The sequence below is a fragment of the Delphinapterus leucas genome, chromosome 14, assembly GCF_059928025.1.
Source record: "Delphinapterus leucas isolate spDelLeu-1000000601 "Yukka" chromosome 14, BTC_Dleu_Yukka2, whole genome shotgun sequence".
NCBI classification, from domain to species: domain Eukaryota; kingdom Metazoa; phylum Chordata; class Mammalia; order Artiodactyla; family Monodontidae; genus Delphinapterus; species Delphinapterus leucas.
In genome coordinates, this window is record NC_143142.1 from 8773926 (window position 1) to 8794592 (window position 20667).

General features: G+C 42.4%; 1 protein-coding gene across 4 annotated transcripts in view; it reads left to right on the forward strand.

Annotated features, from left to right (window-relative positions):
• Positions 1 to 20667, forward strand: part of TCTN1 (tectonic family member 1) — a 35847-nt gene that overhangs the window by 6771 nt on the left and 8409 nt on the right. For 2 of the 4 annotated variants that reach the window (XM_089894478.1, XM_089894477.1), the window contains exons 3-12: positions 2261 to 2391; positions 3776 to 3927; positions 5452 to 5539; positions 7660 to 7769; positions 9201 to 9221; positions 13967 to 14110; positions 15237 to 15362; positions 16588 to 16712; positions 18323 to 18485; positions 20536 to 20661. In XM_089894478.1, coding sequence (XP_089750604.1) covers positions 2261 to 2391; positions 3776 to 3927; positions 5452 to 5539; positions 7660 to 7769; positions 9201 to 9221; positions 13967 to 14110; positions 15237 to 15362; positions 16588 to 16712; positions 18323 to 18485; positions 20536 to 20661 — 1186 coding nt within the window. Of the gene's footprint in view, positions 1 to 695; positions 1124 to 2260; positions 2392 to 3775; positions 3928 to 5451; positions 5540 to 7659; positions 7770 to 9200; positions 9222 to 13966; positions 14111 to 15236; positions 15363 to 15968; positions 16713 to 18322; positions 18486 to 20535; positions 20662 to 20667 lie in introns of those variants that run through there. The other 2 variants (XM_089894480.1, XM_089894479.1) reach the window with 2 other exon arrangements.

The following is a 20667-nucleotide window of genomic DNA, read 5'->3' on the forward strand; positions in this document are numbered from 1 at the left end:
ACTTAACTATTCAGAATTTTTGTGAAGAAAAACTTCAAAATATAGTGAGACATAAAACATTTGAATAACTGGAGAGATACGGTCTGTGTAGTGGGATGGGAAGAATCATTACTTATACATTTCAATTTATTATAATGTAATTCTAGTCAGTTGGGAGAGGGATAATGTGTCAAAATGATTCTAAAATTCATCTGGAAGAATAAACAGAACAGCCAAGACGTTATTGAATAAGAAGAGCAAACTTCTAGGTTTAAAACAGTTGTAACACTATAATAATGAAAATAATGTGTATTAATTCAAGACAGATTAGTAGGTCATTGGAAGAGAATAGAAAGGCCCAAAATCAGTTGTGTGTACTGATTTTACACCAGCTCATTTTTTAAAAAAGTATTATGTCTTTTTCTACTTATGTATTTAATATAAATATGGTATTTCATCTCTGTGGAGTAAAGTTTGGATCATTCAGTAAATGATGTAGGATGATTATTTAAAAACAAAAAACATTAGGTTCCTGCTTCATAGCATTACATCGAAGTAAATTACCAAGAGATAGAAACGTTAAAAAAAAATTAATGAGCAAATGAAAAATATAGGTGAACATTTATTGATCTTGGGTTAGGGAATGTCTTTTAAGCATAAACCCAAAGGCAAACTATAAAATAAAAGACAACTTCATTATTTTTAAAAAAAATCAGGTACTTCCCTGGTGGCACAGTGGATAAGAATCGGCCTGCCAATGCAGGGGACACAGGTTCAATCCCTGGTCCAGGAAGATCCCACATGCCACGGAACAGCTAAGCCCTTGCGCCATAACTACTGAGCCTGCACTCTAGAGCCCGCGAGCCACAACTACTGAGCCCGCGTGCTGCAACTACTGAAGCCCACGCACTTAGAGCCCATGCTCAGCAACAAGAGAAGCCACTGCAATGAGAAGCCCGTGCACCGCAACGAAGGGTAGCCCCTGCTCGCCACAAGTAGAGAAAGCCCACATGCAGCAACAAAGACCCAACGCAGCCAAAAAAAAAAAAATATATATATATATATATATATATATGGGTTATAAGTCAATGAGAAGACAAACGTTCTAATAAAAAATGGTCAACTTACTGAAGAATAAATACCAGTAAGCAGAAACTATATGGAAAAATATTTAACCTCACTAGTAAAAGAGAAAATTCAAATTTAAACAATGAGATAACAGGCTTTTGCCCATGAAATTGGCAAAGGGTAAAAACTGAATGATAATATCCAATCTTGGCAAGAGTACAGGAAATACGTGCTCTTATTATTACAGTGTTGGTAAGGATGCATCTTGCCTTTCTGGAAGGCGATCTGGCAGGATGTCCCAGAAGCCTTAAATTATGCGTACCTACCTTTTTTTTTTTTTTTTTTTTTTTTTCGTACCTACCTTTTGACCCAGCAATTCCACTTCAGGAGATATGGCCTAAGGAAATAAATGGCGATATTAATAAAAATGTATGTACAAGGATGTCATTATAGCATTATATATAATCGGGGAAAATTAGAAACAGCCTAGATCAACAGTAGAGGATTGGTTAAAAAAATTGGGAGTATCTTAATAAATTGGTATAAATGAAGCTATTTAGTATAATAGTACAAAAACATATTTGATATGGGAAATATTGGGCACTATATATTAAGTGAAAAAAAGCCTTAAAGCAGTATGTAATATCTCATTTTTGTTATATCTCTATGCCATATCTGTATCAGTATCAAATAGATTAGGGTTTGTTAAGTCTGGGATTGGTTGAAGACTTATCTATACTGTAACTTCTAAGCCCCAAACCTTCCAGATGACGTTACATTTTCTCATTCTCACAATCCTTTGTGAAGACAGCTTTATTCTAAAGATTAGGAATTTTGGATCCATTCTGAGTACTTATAAACAATCTGAAGTTCTGCAAAATTTTATGTAATTGATTCTGTCAGAGTTTGCAAGGTTCATTTACATCAAAGTTATACTCTGATCTATATTCCATACTTGACAAGATTTTCTTAAAGGTGATTCTAGTTGTCTTCATATTTTCACTGTTAGAGGAAGAAGTTTAAAATGCCAAACAATTTAACACTGAATAAACTAAATAAAAGTGGATTCAATTCTAACATCGCACTTTCATAAATATCCTCCATGTAGTTGTTAACATAGTATAGTGCAAGCATCTGACAGTTTTAAAATAATCTTGCTAAGATTGTGTGCATTTGCCTTAAAACTTTGTCTTATTATTTTTTTAATTTTCAGGGGTGATAGTCAGTTTTGTAGTCAAAAAGCAGCCATCTATTCATTGAATTTTACAGCAGACCCACCTCAGAGAGTATTTAAACTTGTTGACCAAATCAATCCATCTATTTTCTGCATTCACATTACAAACTGTAAGTATTTGATGGTGATATACTTTGTGAAACTCTGAAAATTTTTTTCTTTTAAAAATTCTTTTATGGAAAAATGTCCCATTGTTAGATTTAAAGCAGTTATTCTGTGGTTTGGCTAGAGTTTATCTTGAGGCCATTCCACAGACAACTGCAGGTAACTTTATAAACCTGTGGCCATGCACGTTTTCTTTAATTGTGCTTGTGTAGTTATCTTTTGAAATCTCATACTTTATTTCAAAGGTGTTTATAATATGTAGACATGCATAGGAATCTAGATTTATTTAGGGGTGTGTGTGTGTGTGTGTGTGTGTGTGTGTGTGTGTGTATGTATGTGTATGTGTATGTATGTGTGTGTGTGTGTTTTACTTTATTTCCTCCTGATTTAATAGTTGAGAATCAGGTTCAGCTTTGGTTTCAGGTTCCCTTTTTCTCTTTTATTTTTACTAAGAATATTTGCATGAAAACAGGATCTTTATTTTTTTATTTCTTTATTTTTTTTTTTGCGGTACGCGGGCCTCTCACTGTTGTGGCCTCTCCCATTGCAGAGCACAGGCTCTGGACGCGCAGGCTCAGCGGCCATGGCTCACAGGCCTAGCCGCTCCATGGCATGTGGGATCTTCCCGGACCGGGGCACAAACACGTGTCCCCTGCATCAGCAGGCGGGCTCTCAACCACTGCGCCACCAGGGAAGCCCCAGGATCTTTATTTTTATCTGAGCATTTAGCTCAGTTAGGTGTCTAGTTCCAAAGTACATGTGAGTGTAAAATGTTATCAAGATATCAAAGATCAGAGACACATTTATGGTTTTATCTAACTTTATCGTCTTTTCAGAGTGTCTTTATATTTTGTTCCTTTGCACTTGAACATTTAGGCGATTGCTCTGTGATTTGTAATCTGAGGTAATGACTGGTCAGTCATTGTCATGTTCTCTGACATAACAGGCCCAGTGAACAGACCAGCCTGTTCCCTCCTCCTCCCACCTCTCATGTACAGGGCACATTATCCGCCTGGGCTTTGGAGGTGGCTGTGTGAGGGTAGAAACAGGGTCTTTCATTCCCATAGCCATCTGGAGAGAGTTGCCCCTTAGAGGTTTATGCAGCAGATGCCTCAGTCCGTGGGCCAGAGAAAGAGATTGATTATTATTGGCTTCTGTTGTGCTCTTTACCTGTAGGCTTTAGAAACCATTGCTTCCACAATAGAGAAAGACCCTATTTATTTAATAAGAGTCAAGAAATCTTGGGGAAAATGAATATAAAAAGAGACACTTTAGTGTCTTCACATCAACCTTAATGCTACTGAAAGTTGTTTCCAAAATACTACATATGTTATATATACTATACATGTTATGTTTTATACTGATCTAAAATGTTTTTTCTAAAAACAGATAAACCTGCATTATCCTTTATTAATCCGGAAGTGCCTGATGAAAGCAATTTTGATAAATTGATGAAAACATCGGATGGTTTTTCAACGAATGCAGAATCAGATGTTTCCTTGACAACCAAACCAGATGCTCCAAATACTGCAAAATATGAGGTGAGCCAGGAACTTAAGTCCACTCATCCCGTCACAAATATCTTGTCTTTGTAAGTTAGCTTTTCAGTTTGTTCCCAGTAAACGGGCTTTCCTGAGAGATAGAATTCATATTATAAACTAAAAAACTTAACGTGCGTGCCTATAGATCAAAGATCATGAAAATTAAACTTGAGTAGTTGAATTCTAACATAGGGTTTTGAGGCATTTATTCTGTGGTAAGCTTGCATTTGTCTTTGCAGAATTTTTTCTTTTCCACCTCAAAAGATGCAGCAAAGTGCTTTTTTCTTTGCAAAAAAAAAAAAAAATTTGCAAAGATGCAAATTTTATGCATCTTCCTGTGTCACTATAAAAGTTACCACTTCTTGAGAATTTCCCATGTGCCAGGCACTGTGCAGAGCTTTTCAGACATAATTGCACACAACCCTGGGAAGGATATGTCATTGTCTCCATTTAAGTGATGAGGAAAACATAGGTATAGGAAGGAGCTAGTGTTGGAGCTATATTTTACTGGTACAAAGTATTCCTTCCATGGATGTGTCGTTATTTATTATTGAGTCATTCCACTATTTAACAGACATTCGTTTCTAGTTTTTGCTATTGTAAATAATCCACAATAAACATTCCTATAGGTACATATATATATATATATATATATATATTTTTTTTTTTTTTTTTTTGGCTGTGTTGGGTCCGTTGCTGTGCACAGGCTTTCTCTAGTGGCGGCGAGCGGGGGCTACTCTTCATCGCGGCGCGCAGGCTTCTCATTGTGGTAGCTTTTCTTGTTGCAGAGCATGGGCTCTAGGCACGTGGGCTTTAGTAGTTGTGGCACGCAAGCTCAGTAGTTGGGGCTCACGGCACTGGAGCATGCGGGCTTCAGTAGATGGGGCACATGGGCTCAGTAGTTGTGGCTCTTGGGCTCTAGAGTGCAGGTTCAGCAGTTGTAGCACACGGGCTTAGTTGCTCCGTGGCATGTGGGATCTTCCTGGACCATGGATCAAACCTGTGTCCCCTGCATTGGCAGGTGGATTCTTAACCACTGCGCCACCAGGGAAGTCCCTAATTACATATATTTTTGTCTGATTAAACCTTAGGATATGTTCCTATAAACGGGTTAACTTGGTCAAAATGAATGGGAATTTAAAATACCGATACCAGATTGCTCTCCAGAAAGATTGCAGGAATTTATACTCCCAGCTCTGGTGAAGGACAGGGCTTGTTTCCCCCTTGCTGGCACCTGTGTCAGCTTCCTACATACCCTTCCAGTGGAATAGAAATAAAATTGCCTAGAATAAAAAAGCCTGCAAATGCAGTAACATGCGTACACAGAAACACACATCCTTAAAAGGAAAAGGGTGGGACAGCTAGCTAGAGGTAAGCTCCCTGCGGACAAGGACCACATCTGTTTTTTAATCACCCCTGTGTTCCCGATGCCTGCAGTGCTGCCTGTCACAAAGTAGGTGTGCAGTAAGTGTTGAAGGAACACCTTAGTTGCACCATGACAGCTGTTTGTTGTTCTGTTTGCAGTATGGGGTTCATCTGCAGACTTCACATTCATTTCTGAGATTTCCTTCTCCCCTTACATCATCTCTGTGCACCGATAATAACCCTGCAGGTAAGAGAGTGGGCACTTTTCTTCCTCTCTGCAAACAGAGTTTGTTCTTAGTTTATATGTATAGTAGTCATAATTAAACAGACTTCGTAACTAGAAACAGAGAGTCTTAGAGTTGAAAGAGGCCTCAAAGGTTGAATAGTTCAGTTTCCCACCCAGTGCCGGAATCTTTTCTACAACCTGCAGTCACTGTTTGAGCACTTGCAATGATGGGGAACTCACTACCTGTAACCAGCCCATTAAGTTGTTTAACTCTTCCAGTTATTGGAAAGTTCTTTTTTTAAAAAAATATTTATTTATTTGGCTGCAGCAGGTCTTAGTTGCAGCATGCAGGATCTTTTAGTTGCAGCACATGGGATCTAGTTCCCTGACCAGGGATCGAACCCGGGCCCCCCTGCATTGGGAGCGTGAAGTCTTAACCACAGGACCACCAAGGAAGTCCCTGTTGGAAAGTTCTTTCCTCACTGGACCTAAAGTTTGTCAGTAGTTAACACTGATTAACTGTATGCTGGGTATTGTGTTAAGTGCTTGCATGTGTTTTTCCATGTGATCCTTACAATGATCCTCTAAGGGAGGGTTGTTTTCATTCTTTAGATGAGGAAACTGAGAAACGTTCAGTTTCTTACTCAGGCGGTGGTGGAGCAGGGATACAACCCATGCAGCTGCCTCCCATGGGTCCTGCTTCTCCTTCAGGGGCATCATAGACTCCATGGAGTAACCCTCTTGGCAGTGGAAGGCAATAGGCCTGGCTCTCCAGTCCTTAGCCAGCCTCACTATGCAGAAACCTGCTAAGCTGTGGATGATAGTATGTGGCCTAATGAAGCAACACTTGCTACACGAAGGAAAATGTGTTCTATTGAATAGATGCTTAACTTTGCTCACACAAAGGAACAGTGTAAATTAAAACGAAACTGAGGGACTTCCCAGGTGGCGCAGTATTTAAGAATCTGCCTGCCAATGCAGGGAACATGGGTGTGAGCCCTGGTCCGGGAAGATCCCACGTGCTGTGGAGCAACTAAGCCCATGCACCACAACTGCTGAGCCTGTGCTCTAGAGCCCATGAGCCACAACTGCTGAGCCCGTGTGCCACAACTACTGAGGCCCGCGTGCCTAGAGCCTGTGCTCTGCAACAAGAGAAGCCACCACAATGAGAAACCTGTGCACCTCACGAAGAGTAGCCCCTGCTCGCCGCAACTAGAGAAAGCCTGCAGGCAGCAACGAAGACCCAATGCAGCCAAAAAAATTAATGAGAAAAAAAAACACAACGAAACTGAGATACTGTTTCCACCTAATGGATTGGCAAAGCGTAAAGAAATTTAAGTCTGTGGATAAGTAGGCACTTGTCTATATTACTGGTGGGACTAAAAATTGGTAAGGCCTCTGCGAAGAGCACTTTGGTATTATGTATCAATATTGCAAATGAATATGCCCTTTGACCTAGCTTTTCTACTTCTAGGAGTTGGTCCTACAGAAACTCTGGCCTACATGCAAAACAGTAGATTGCAGCATTATTATAGCAAAGCTGGAGACAGCTTCCATTAGTGGGGAACTGGTTGAATAAATTATGGCATGTCTATAATAGAATACTAATTCTCCCTAAAAAGAGTAGGAGGAAGCTCTTCATGTACTGAGATAGACTGAACTCCAAGATACATTGTTCAGTGAAAAAAACAAAGGGCAGAATATATATTGTGAGTTTGTTTCCAAAAGGGGAAAGAAATACTAAAAAAAAAAAATTTATACACACACACACATACATATACATATATACACATACGTACATATGTATACACATGCGTTTATTTGCATAGGATATTTCCAGAAAGATACACAAGAAACTTCATGCTGACTGTCTCTGGGGAAGGGAACTGGTGGTTGCTGGGGGACAAGGGTTGGGGGGAGACTTCTCTCAATATCTTTTGTGCCTTTTGAATTTTGAATCATGTGAATGTATTATGCATTTGAAAAATATTTTTTTAAACCCTATATTAAGCATATTATGTCTGTGTCATAACTTTGCAGTTTTACTTAGATTACAATTTTTTAGTTACTGTTGGACAGTTAAAATTTTTCTTGTTTTAAAAATTTTTTTCCCTTTCCCTTGGGAATGCTACGATTTCCAGCATTTCTGGTTAACCAAGCTGTTAAGTGCACCAGAAGGATAAATTTGGAACAGTGTACAGAAATTGAAACCCTGAGCCTGGCTTATTACAGCAGCCCTAAAATTTTGAGGGTAAGAATTATTTTGAAGTGAAACTTGATTCATTGGGTTTATTTTCTGTTCTTTGTACCCTTTTAAAATATAAGTAGAGCATCATTTCAATACATGATTGACACTCAGAATTTTTCTTCTCCAGTTCTTTGGTATACCAAAGATATTGAAATAATCACTTAAAATAATTTTTATTTTTATATAGTTAGCTCATATTTTGCTTCCTTTTTTTTTTTGATTTCATTCATTTTGATGGTAACCAATAGTCTGTCTCCTGAATTAAAAAGACCTTTATTAATAACCAAAACCTTTAGAATTATAAAAACATCTTAATGTCTGTCACGGAAATGATCATGTTAGCACCACAAAGTTATCTTTCTGGTTGGCAGATGAAATAAGCGCCCAGGAAAGGACAGGAAATATGTTTGCTGGAGAAGAAGAGGCCCCTGTGTGAAGAGGCCCCTTCCTCCTGGTTACGGTGACTGAAGCCTGAACTGAATAGATGAGAGGCCACTGGCCTGCTTGGTGGGTGATGTGAAGGGTTGCAAGGGGAGAAGGCATTTTTCAGTGATTTAAAACCGTATGATTATTGTGAAAGCCCCCTTCCCCTTCTGATTTCCGGAGTGTGGTGACGGGGGCGTCCATGGCACCTGTATTCATCTGGGCTTCAGTTTTCAGAATCAAGTTGAATCTTTCCTCTCCCTGCCCTTTCCCTCTCCCTCTCTCCTCCAAGTCAGCCATCTATGCCTGTGAATTCTTCCAATTCGTGTGACTTCTCACAGTTGTCCTGGAAGCAGTCCCTCAGGCGTGCAGGCACAGTTCTTTTTCAGCTTAGCCCCCCCGCCCCACGTCCACTCATCCCCCTCCCCAAAGCTCCCATTAGCCTAATAGGGCATCTTGGGGTTAGAGAAGTGGGATTGGCGGCGTGGGGACAGGAATGAAGGGAGGTGGAGCCCTTTAGGAAAAGAGTTCCAGCTGTGCTGGGGAGGAAAGGAGCCTGGCCCCGAGGGGGCTCGGGCTACAGGCAGGAAGGCCACTTAGGAGACTGGACATTGCCTGGGCAGGCAGTGGTGTCCTTCCGATGAGGACAGGTGTGGCGCAAGTGACCAGGAGGATGGGAGCCATGTCTTCCCTACAGTGTTATGTCACTGATGACCATATGGAAAATACTGCACAATTACACTGAAGCGTGGAGGCTTCCTGAGACTAGCTCTGTTGGGCTGGTCTCCTGAGCTCCCAATCTGAAGGAAATGAATATAGAAGGGAAATGTAAAGTTATTATGACACAGATACAAAAATATATAGGTGGCAAGTCTTGATTAAGGAAATTCTGTTTTCCTCTTTGAGAAGTCTTTAATAAGATGAATGTGCCCTTTAACCCACGGTCTGAAAAAGCAATAAAAATGCTTCTTTTTGTTGTACTTAACAAAATTTGTTGTTCTTTTTATCTAGGTGCCTGGTTCAGGAACAAAGGTAAGAGTACTTAATGGAATTATTGTCTTACTTCGGAGCGTTTGAAATGAATACACTTATGGTCAGAAGGGTACCTTACTGCCAATAACAAAAACATTTGCCAAAAAGCAAGCAGAAATGAAATAGGGAAACTCCTTAGTAGACCATCCTTTTGCTATCACAAAAGGATCAGATTTTCAAATTCCTTAGTTTTTGTAGTCCACACTTGTTCATGTTTAAATGACGTAGCAGTCTTGACTGACAATGGGTGTGATTGGCTTCTGTGCTTTCAGGGCATCCCTTGATATCTTCTTGGCCTCTTGTCAGGAGAGCTGGCTAGCTCCCAGGATTCTGCCTGTCCAGTGTAGAAGATAGAAAGAAACCTTTTGCCCAGTGAATGTACACACCTGTGTAGGAGGTGAGCACTCTCAGTGTAGCTTCCAGTGTTGAGTTGCAGGTGGGTTCTATTCCAAGCCTTATGGCCCCAGCTCAGGGGCCCTATAGAGCTGTGGTCAGGAGGCCACGGTCTCTTTGCAGATATGTCAGAGAGAAGTATGGTGGATCTACCTCTTACTCTTGGGGCTGCACCCTGTGCCTGCCTGTGAATACAGTCCCCAAGGAGGCCAAGGCAGTGGCCTTGTTGTAGTCTTCCAGAGCCTGTGGAATTGGTTGCCCTTGGTTCAAAAGTCAGCTTTGCTTTTGTTTTCTTGTGTGACATATGCCTCAGTCTCCCCAGTTGCAAGTGGATGGTAGGTCTCTGCTCCAGAGGCTTGATGTAAGGCTCGAGGGAGAGAATGCACATAATGTAAGACTCGGTGCTTGGTGCAGCAACTAGCACGCAGGAAGCGCTGCGGACAGCAGTACCCACTGTGATTGATTTCATTACGTCTCTGGACACAAACATGTTTGAGGTAGACATTTGGAAAGGAATGGTTGTGTGACTTTGGACTTCACAATACTGTGTGTGGGCCTGGATTTCCTCATCTGTGAAGGTGCTTTCAAACTTATTTCAGTTATAGTGCTTCTTCAAGTGAAAGAAGGGAGAGCCTTCCCTAGTGTGTAGCATGGATTGAATCCAAAGCCCCTAGTTGGGGCTTCCCTGATGGTGCAGTGGTTAAGAATCCGCCTGCCAATGCAGGGGACACGGGTTCGAGCCCTGGTCCGGGGAGATCCCACATGCCGTGGAGCAACTAAGCCTGTGCACCACAACTATTGAGCCTGCACTCTAGAGCCCGTGAGCCACAACTACTGAGCCTGCGTGCTGCAACTGCGGAAGCCCACGTGCCTAGAGCCCATGCTCCACAACAAGAGAAGCCACTGCAGTGAGAAGCCCGTGCACTGCAACGAAGAGTAGCCCCCTATCGCCGCAACTAGAGAAAGCCCATGCACAGCAACGAAGACCCAGTGCAGCCAAAAACAAATAAATAAAAATAAATTGATTAATTTTTTTAAAAACCCAAAAAACAAAGCGCCTAGTTGGAGCATGGGTGGGGTCCGAAGCCCTTTACCTGCCTGACCTCCCCATCTTTCTCCTTTTTTGGTCCCTGTGAGGAACCCTACAGCTCCCAGGGACCCAGTTTGAAAGTCATATAATAGACTAGCTCTCAAATACTTCCAGCCACTAAAAAGTGCTTTTATTATAGCATTCAAAGCTTGAACTGTCTGTGGGGACAACTGCCCTGTACGCCATATAGTGTTGGTACTAAGATGGTGCCTAGGAGGTACTGGGCACTCAGTGGGTTATGTGTTAATTGAATGAATGACTAAGGATTGATTCAATCAAGAAGGGAAGACCTATTGTGAGGGATAATAGGACGTTACTCAAAGGCACGTACTATGTGCCGGGCACTGTTCCAAGTGTATGTGTGTCTGCAGTCCTTTAGTTGACCCAGTGGTTCTAGGAGGTAGGTCCTGTTGTTGGCACTCTGGCATGTGAGTCACAAAGAGATGACTTAGTTTGCCCAAGGCTACACAGCGGGGAAGAGGCAGAGCTGGGACAAGAAACCAAGCTGTCTGGCTCCAGAGACCTTATTCTTAACCATGACATTGGACTAGCTCTACTGTGTGCCAAGCCCTGAGTTTGGAAGTTTCCCACACGTTCTCTCTTTACGTCCTATGGCCACACAGTCAGGAAGTGGCAGACTGCGACTTCCGACTCAGATCTGTGTGACACTAAAGCTTGTGCTCCGAAGAGTATCAACTAATATCAGGGATGTGTTTAAATTCTTTTAAAATGCAGCTTCCAAGGTCTGTTAGAGGATGAGGAATATAAAAATCGGATCCAGTCTCCCCATTAATGGAAGCCCATTGTGATTGCTTGGAATTATTGTCAATATCTATTGAACCATCAATGAAGGATTGTCATGGCCCTGTAGTTTCATTGTTAAGTATGCTTTACTCCTTTGCCAGTGGGTAGTTTGGGAATGGGATATGATTGAATAGGACATTCAGGAAACCAGAAGAGCCATACCATTTTCATTCTTGTGTCTGGTCCAGTGGATGGTGATATACTAGTGCAGCTCTTGCCACTTACACTCATCCATCAGTCTTTACAAAGCCAACTGAACCCTTCAGTTTCTGCCAGCCACACCCACACACCATGGGAATGGCTCCATCAGAGGATATGGAACGGTGTGCACTTTCTTAGAACACAGTATCATTGCTGAATCAGGGCATGTTCAGTTAAAGGAATCCAGGGTTATCTTTTGATGACTTGCTTAAGAGCTAATTAACCGGTAGCATGGGACTCCCTGCATAACTCTTTTTTTTTTTTTTTTTTTTTTTTGCGGTATGCGGGCCTCTCACTGTTGTGGCCTCTCCTGTTGCGGAGCACAGGCTCCAGACACGCAGGCTCAGCGGCCATGGCTCACGGGCCCAGCTGCTCCACGGCATGTGGGAATCTTCCCGGACCAGGGCACAAACCCGTGTCCCCTGCATCGGCAGGCGGACTCTCAACCACTGCGCCACCGGAAGCCCCCTGCATAACTCTTAAACCCAGTGGTGCGACTTGTTATGCAGAGGACGTTGTGGTGACTGCTGTTGCCCTCCTGCGACTCCATCACATGACATCTAGTCTTTGCTTCTGAACCACGTCACGTTCTTATATTAGAGGTTTGACTTACAAGGATAGTTGCCGGTCTTCATGGTCATGGGAGCAGTACATAAGAACTTCTTGTTTATCTATAAAATTACAGCTTAAATACTTAATAATTTTGAATTATAAACAACATAGTACATGGTTGAGGGCAAAGTTCAGAGCAATATGAACAACTAGATATAAATTAGGTTCCTTCCTAAACAGTGGTTTCTAAGAGCAGGCATTCAGAGCAAACATCAGACTTGTCTCATGGTACAAAGACGCCAAAATATCTACAGGTTTGAGCCATTTAAAGGATTGCTTGGTGCTTTGTCACTCTGCTGGCAATGGCCATAAGTGAAAAATGTCCTTTAATAGCATTGGTCTAGGGCTTCCCTGGTGGCGCAGTGGTTGAGAGTCCGCCTGCCGATGCAGGGGACACGGGTTCGTGCCCTGGTCCGGGAAGATCCCACATGCCGCGGAGTGGCTAGGCCTGTGCGCCATGGCCACTGAGCCTGCGCGTCTGGAGCCTGTGCTCCACAACGGGAGAGGCCACAACAGTGAGAGGCCCGCGTACTGCAAAAAAAAATATATATATATATATATAGCATTGGTCTAACCAGGGCTTCCTGATTTTGCTTTAAAAATTTGTTTGTCTCTGTTTTTCTTACCCATGATCCCACCACCCATTGTGTGCGTGTATAAGGGTGTGTGTAGAAGTTGTGTGTAAACTGGGTCAAGCATATATTCAGAGAGGTTGTGGGGCTTTAGGAGGATGGACCCTGGGATTGTGTGAAGAATGTGCACGTGCGTGTATACAGTGAGTGTGTTTATCAGTAGGAGCTGTGGTTTGGAGGTGAGAGTGTATGTGTGCATTTGATGGTGTGATGGGAGTTTGTGTGTGTGTGTGTGTGTGTGTGTGTTTGGGATATAATTCACGTACTATAAAACTTACCATTTTAAAGTGTACAATTCAGTGGTTTTTGGTATATTCACAAGGTTATGCAATCATCACCAACATCTAATTCCAGAACATTCTCACCACCCCAAAAAGAAACCCTGTGCTCATTAGCAGTCACCCTTCATTCTACCCCAACCTTCTCCCCCAGCCCCTGGCAACCGCTAATCTACTTTCTGTCTCTATGGATTTGCCTATTCTGGACATTTCCTATAGACGGGATCATGTAGTACGTGGTCCTTTGTGTCTGGCTTCTTTCATTCGGCACAGTGTTTTCAGGATTCGTCTATGTTGTAGCATGTGTTAGTGCTTCTTTCCTTTTTATAGATGATTCTTTTTATTTATGATATTCTTTTGTATGGATAGACCACATTTTATTTATCCATTCATCAGTTGATGAATGACAACTGGGTTATTTTCAGTTTGGGGCTATTAAGAATGCTGCTGTGAACATTTGTGTACACGTTTTTGTGTGAATATGTTTCCAGAGGCAATCACTTAACATTTTGAGTATATCCTTCTCAGATATTTTCTTTGTGAATGTATTCATGTGTTTACATATAAATATCTGTGTTTTTGCAAATGTGGAATTCTAGTATGCATATTGTTCTATAGCACACTTTTCCCTTCTTGGCGGTGTGTCTGTGGAGGTGTGTTTCAAGTTTTTCGTTATTTTAACCCATTCACCTCTGTTGTGGTGTGTCTTTAGTAATCCAGGACTTTACTTTGCAGGTCCCTATCACTGTTCAGTCCATCATCATTCAATCTCTAAATAAAACGCTAACCCGACTGGAAGACACTGACACTGATGTATTGAGGCCGCTGGTTCTTGTCGAGGCTGGGCATGATAAAATTTGCACTAACATCATCCTTGAGGTAGGTGACCAATTTGGCTTTGAAAGTTTGCTCTGTTTGTGGGTGACTCAAGCTGCGTGGTGCTGAGGGGTAACTGGACGCCCTCCAAAGGGGGCTCTGGCCATCCGATGGTATCACTTTTCTTGTCTTGGCCTCCTACTTCCCTTTATCCTGTCTCATCAGAGGTCGCTTCTTTGTCTCTGAAATAATTGTGTGATTTTTCAACACAAACCTAGTAACTTACAAGGATACATCAAAATTTGTTGTTGCTGCTGTTATTGTGTTTGTTTGTTTGGGTTTTTTTAGATATTGGGAGTAGGAGTTTATTAATTTATTTTATTTATTTTTGCTGTGTTGGGTCTTCGTTTCTGTGCGAGGGCTTTCTCTAGTTGTGGCAAGCGGGGGCCACTCTTCATCGCGGTGCGCGGGCCTCTCACTATCGCGGCCTCTCTTGTTGCGGAGCACAGGCTCCAGACGTGCAGGCTCAGTAGTTGTGGTTCACAGGCCTAGGTGCTCCATGGCATGTGGGATCCTTCCAGACCAGGGCTCAAACCCGTGTCCCCTGCATTGGTAGGCAGATTCTCAACCACTGTGCCACCAGGGAAGCCCCATGGTTTTTTTTTTTAATATTTATTTATTTGGTTGCGCTGGGTCTTAGTTGCGGCACACAGGATCTTCATTGTGGCATGTGGGATCTTTTAGTTGTGGCATGCAGGATCTTTTAGTTGCAGCATGCGGGCTCCTTTAGTTGCGGCATGCAGGATGTAGTTCCCTGACCAGGGATCAAACCTGGGCCCCTGCATTGGGAGTGCAGAGTCTTAATCACTGGACCACCAGGGAAGTCCCGCTGCTGTTGTTTTAGCACATTTATCTGCACAGATAGGCTGATTACATTCTGCTCAGACCAGCTGATTTGGAACTTATGTTATTGGGCACAGAAAGGCTTAGATGCCCCTGTCTGTCAGCTGAGGCTGATGCTGAGGTAACACTTCCCATAATCCAATTGGACAGGAGAGAAAAGCTTTAACACGTGGAGAAGTGGGAAAGGATTTGCCTCCTAGATACATGTTTTTTTATCTGAGTTATTAATATAGCTACAGAAATTTATTGGAAACAGGTGTATTTGAAGTATCATTTTGTTTTTTAGGTGAAGTATAGCCTCACGTATACAGATGCAGGTGAGATAATAAAAGCTGATGTCTTTGTTCTTCTGGGAGCGGTTAGCAGTGCAATGGTTCCATTCCAACAAAAGTTTGAAATTTACTTTATTCAGGTAAGTTTGATCAGTTTTGTATAAGTATGTAATTGCCAAGTATAAAGAAATCATGACTTAGTGGGGAAAAAAAAAATCAAATTAGAAGTATTACCACTTCTAACCATTTGTATGGAACAAAGGGCTTGCATGTATCCTGTGGAGCTTGTAATGAAATCAAGCCAGAGTCCTTGTATCTTTTCCGTTTGGGAATAAGATGCTCTTCCATGTGAGCTTGTTCTTTTACAGCATGATGTACTCCTACACTCAGCAGATATATTTATAGTTCTGAGTAGGGAGAGAGATTCTTTTATTGGTTGGTAATCCCACATTATGAAAACCATTTCATTTTCTCTCTGCCATTTCCTTATTAAAATGAGAATTACTGGGCTTCCCTGGTGGCGCAGTGGTTGAGAGTCCGCCTGCCGATGCAGGGGACACGGGTTCGTGCCCCGGCCCGGGAAGATCCCACATGCCGCGGAGCAGCTAGGCCCGTGAGCCATGGCCGCTAAGCCTGCACGTCCGGAGCCTGTGCTCCGCAACAGGAGAGGCCACGACAGTGAGAGGCCCGCGTACTGAAAAAAAAAAAAAAAGAATTACTTGGGGCATTTCTGCATTGTCTTTCAGCAAAATACAAAGCCAGTTCCTCTCAGTGGAAACCCTGGTTATGTTGTGGGACTCCCGTTAGCTGCTGGATTTCAGCCTCAGAAGGGATATCCTTTTGGCACCATAGAGAAGCTTGATTTCCCTGTCCATGTGTGTGGGCTGCACTTCTTATTGCTGAGAGTCCTGAGGGCTGGACTCTCGCCAGAGCTTCCTGTGGGTGGCTCTGCCTGCACAGCAGGTAGGGCTGTGTGGAGCCTGACAGTGTGGAGCAGTACAGCGCAGGAGACTGTCAGTGTCTTACAGTGAAAATCTTAAGACAGAAAGCTTGACAGACATTTAGAGGTATTTAATTTTATACTTAAACAGAGACTCTTAAACAAATTGAGTGATTTTGAAAATTTGGAGTTAATTTTGAAGGGCCTGTTTCTGAGAAGTTTTCTCCTGAGGATCTCCTAATCAAAGAAAATAGTTATAACTATTTTTTGCCTTCTTCTGCGAAATAACTGTCAAAATTCCCGAGACCTAGAGAGAGGGATATTTGGGTCTCTCATGTGACTCATATGACACCATCTCCTAAGAATCAGCTGCTTTAGTACTGGGCAACTCCCTTAACCTTCTGTGAATGTCTGGGATTATGCAGACCACGAACAGATTCGGACAACTTACTCTTCTTCGTAGCACAGCTGAGCAAGACTGCTTAGCAATAGCGGGGATCCGGACCCCAGTATTATTTGGTTACAACATGCAATCTGGCTGTAAACTCAGGTAAGAGAGTAACTTGCTTCTGTTGGAGCCCATTTGTGTTGATCAGAAAACAAAGCATTCTTACCCTTCGCATTTTAATCAGAACTCTGCATCAGCTGACAGGCTCATTAGCATTATTATTAGTGGGTAGTAGCAACAGTAACAATAACTTACAATGATGTAGTTTTGGTTTTCTAATTTTAATTCTCATAACCGTAAACCATTTGTCATGATTCAAAGGAAAGTGTTACAACCCTTGCGCTTATCAAATATGGCAGAGTAAACATCTCAAGGCTTCGTATGTTTTGTTTCTAAGGTGGCATAGCTCTTGAGTTCATAGCAAAAATATGTTCTCTGAAAGTCCTTCCTTTATTTCTGAATTTTAATGTACTCAGCACAACAAACCCAATGAGAGGCAGCCTGAATGTGATCTGTTTTTAATTTATCTTTTTATTATCAAACATAATGTAAAATGTCAAACAGCTCTTCATGGCTTGTTCTAAAGACAGCAGTTCTTACCTTCATTTCCCCCATCCCAGAGACAATCACTTGCAACTCTTACAGCTGATTTTTTGGAAATTTACCCCCAAATATTTAAATAACCCACACGTAATGCTACTTCTTGATTTTTTTGGTTTTATGACTTATTTATTTTTAATTTTAATTTTTTTATTCAAGTATAGTTGATTTATAATTTCAGGTGTACAGCAAAGTGATTCAGTTATATTCTTTTCAGATTCAGATTCTTTTCCGTTATAGGTTATTACAGCAATTGAACATAGTTCCCTTTGCTATACAATAGGTCCTTGTTGCTTATCTATTTTATTATGACTTTTTTTATTTATTGAGCTTCCACTGTGGAGGATGAAGATTTGGCTCTTTCTCCTTTGATCCCCTACCCCACCACCCGCTCACTTCCCATCCTTATGTCTCCCCAGGGTATCTACATCATTATTTTGGTTAGACCAATATTCACCATTTACATCATTCTGATTGCTTTAGACTAGCATTTCTCAAAGAGGGTTCCATGGGATACATTTCCATAACATGTCAGTAGGGGTAAGTCTGTGGTCCAGTATGTTTGGGAAACACCAAATTAAAGTTAAAAACATGATTCCTTACTAAGTAAGCACTTCTCAGAGTCTTCAGTACACCAGTGTACTTCAGGGGGGACATGGATATGCAATAGTTCCCAAATTTTTGGCCATGGAACCCTTCTTGTACAGAGCCTCTCCATGGAATACAGTTTGGGAAACATTGTTTTGGATTCATCTCCCTGGCCAACCAAGATTTCACAAAGTGAGAGACACTTTCACTTCAAAAAATCCCCTTTTAGAGAGTGAGAAAAGAAACTAGAGAGAATATGCGTGTTGTTGAGGGCTGTAAAAACTGCAGGTACGATATTCTATAATCAGAGATGTTATGGGTACTAACACTGTATTAAAGTGATGCATTTCGCAGTTGTAACATAAAGGCTAATACCTTGTCTCTCATTTTTTAGTACTTTTTTGTGTACCAGAGAAATGTCAAAATAAAATATGACCCTGACACTTATTTAAAAAAAAAAAAAAAAAAGACTGCAGGTCTGAACAATCACCTCATTCGGTTGACCTTGTTTTCTTTCCCAAAAGACTGACCAAAGCTATCACGTGTAGGCTGGTAGCACAGAAGGTGGAGAGCCTGCTGAAGGGCCAGGGCTTCCCAGATTATGTGGCCCCTTTTGGAAATTCTCAGGCCCAGGATGTGCTGGACTGGGTACCCGTCCACTTCATCACCCAGACGTCCCACATGAAGGTAAAGGGGGAGAAGCTGAAGGCCACATGCTAGTGGTTTCTCCAACATGCCCCTCACTGTGGGGAGGTAGAGGCAGTGGGGGAGCTGGCGGTGGGGGGCTCTGGGTAGGAGCTTGGGCTTTGTCGTTAGATGAGCCTGGATCTTGAACACTGATTTTGCCCCTAGTTAGCATTGTCGCCTTTGGCCAGTGGTTTTACAGGTTTGAGCCTCTGTTTCCTCATCTGATAGCTATATTACTGACCTCATGGACTTGTTGAGAGTTAAATGAGGTAACATTCATGGTGCCTAGTGGTCACTCCATAAATGGAAACCACTACCAGTCACCATGCTATTCCTTGTTGGTGTTATGTAAGGTCTTCTCTAGGCATTGTGATATGATAGGTAAATGTCAGAACTGTTTCAACAAGACTTCCGTCTGCACAGCTGTCCCATCCGTTGTTCCCTGGTCTATAAAAGCAGTCCACATGTCAGAGCTTTCAATTCTAAAGTTCCCAGAAGAGTTTAATGGAAGTTGACGTCCTCCAAATAGGTTCTGGATCACGTGCGGTTCTTCTGCCCACCTTTTTCTTTTGTCTCAGCAGTCAGAGTGTGGGCTAGCCCCCGTCACCGCAGGCGTGCTCCCCATCTTATCCTTTAATTGCCCGGCTTTTTCTTGTCACAGTTTCTTCAGGCCTCTCTTTACCTGCTTAGCACATTTATAGCGTGGGGATAATGGGGGTGAGGACTAGCTCCGATCCCGCCCTCCCCACCGAGCCCCCAGCAGGGACCCGTGGTTACTCAGTCCCTGCTGTTCACCTAAGTCTTGGCTCAGCTCTGCTGCCTCAGTGAACCAGGCAAATTGCTTCTAGTTTCTCAGAGATGGTTAAGACATCCAATTATTACTTATCCCTCAGAAGGGAAGACATAGGTTGAGGGGAGAGGGGCAGCAGTGCAGACACTAGCACTGCTGGGGTCTGTGCTGGTGAGGGAGCTCAGAGGGCCTGGAACGGGTTTTGTACCAGCCTTCTAGGCATAGCCAGCACGAGAGCATCTGCTAAGCTCAGTTGATACCAGCTGCGTGTTGCATCTTTTCCTAATAACAGGATATTCTCAAGGATTTTTCAGCTTGCAAATTTCTTAAAAGGCAGTTTTAAGCCAAGGAATTCCACCCGTGCCTTTTTGGCAGGCACCAAATTTAGCAGGCCTGCTAGCTTTTCATGCCCTAAAGAGATGTATTTTTTTAAACTTTTTATTGTGGAAAAATTTCACCACAAAAGTAGAATACTCCAGTGGAACTCCATCTCCCCGTTGGGCAGCTTCAACATTATTACATTTGCCAATTGATGAGACTGTAAAGGCAGGAAAGAGGTCTGGAAGGCCCCCTCGCCCATTTTCCCCTTGGGGCTGAGCAAACAGGGGTCCTGGGCAGAGGCCTCAGGCCCAGGTCCCAGCGTCTAGCCTGAACTCGGGCAGCTTCATTGTGGCACCAGTGCTCTCGGTGCAGACGGAGAGCTAACATCTGTGACAGCGTAAGATGCCGCCTGTATACCCCAATGTAGCATCTTAATTGCCAACTGATGAAATCAGATAAGTGACAAGGAAGCACTTAAATTTCCTCTAAGTGCATTTTAACATGATATGCAGTCGGGTTTAATTTCTGTCAATAATACCGTTCTCCCTCTCCCCCCTCCTCCCGTGCCAACTTCGCTCCTGAAGTATCTCTGAGGTAGATGTAAACAGGCAGGTGCAGTTAGAGCTGTTAAGGCCCTGGAGGTTCCACAGTTGGGTATTGTGGTTACCACAGCTGCCAGGTAATGCTGGCCTCTTTAGAGATGGTAAGGGATGGAAAAATTATGCTTTAGGTGTTAAAATATTTTTGGAGCATTGAGTACTTTAAAATATGTGCTTTTTCTAAGCTGTTTTTATCTGAACTTCTAGAGTCTATTCATCCTCTTGTTCAGAACATTTTGTAATATGTGAAACATTTTGTAATTAAAACTCTGAACTGCAGATTAAGTTTGACTTGAGGTTGTTTAATACTCAAATTGATTAATGGCATTTTGTTTTGCAGGATTCTTGCCAGCTCCCAGTGGTGTTGGCTATAGAAGTGAAGTGGACTAAATACGGATCCTTATTGAACCCACAGGCTAAAATCGTCAATGTAACTGCAAATCTGATTTCATCCTCGTTTCCTGAGGTAGGC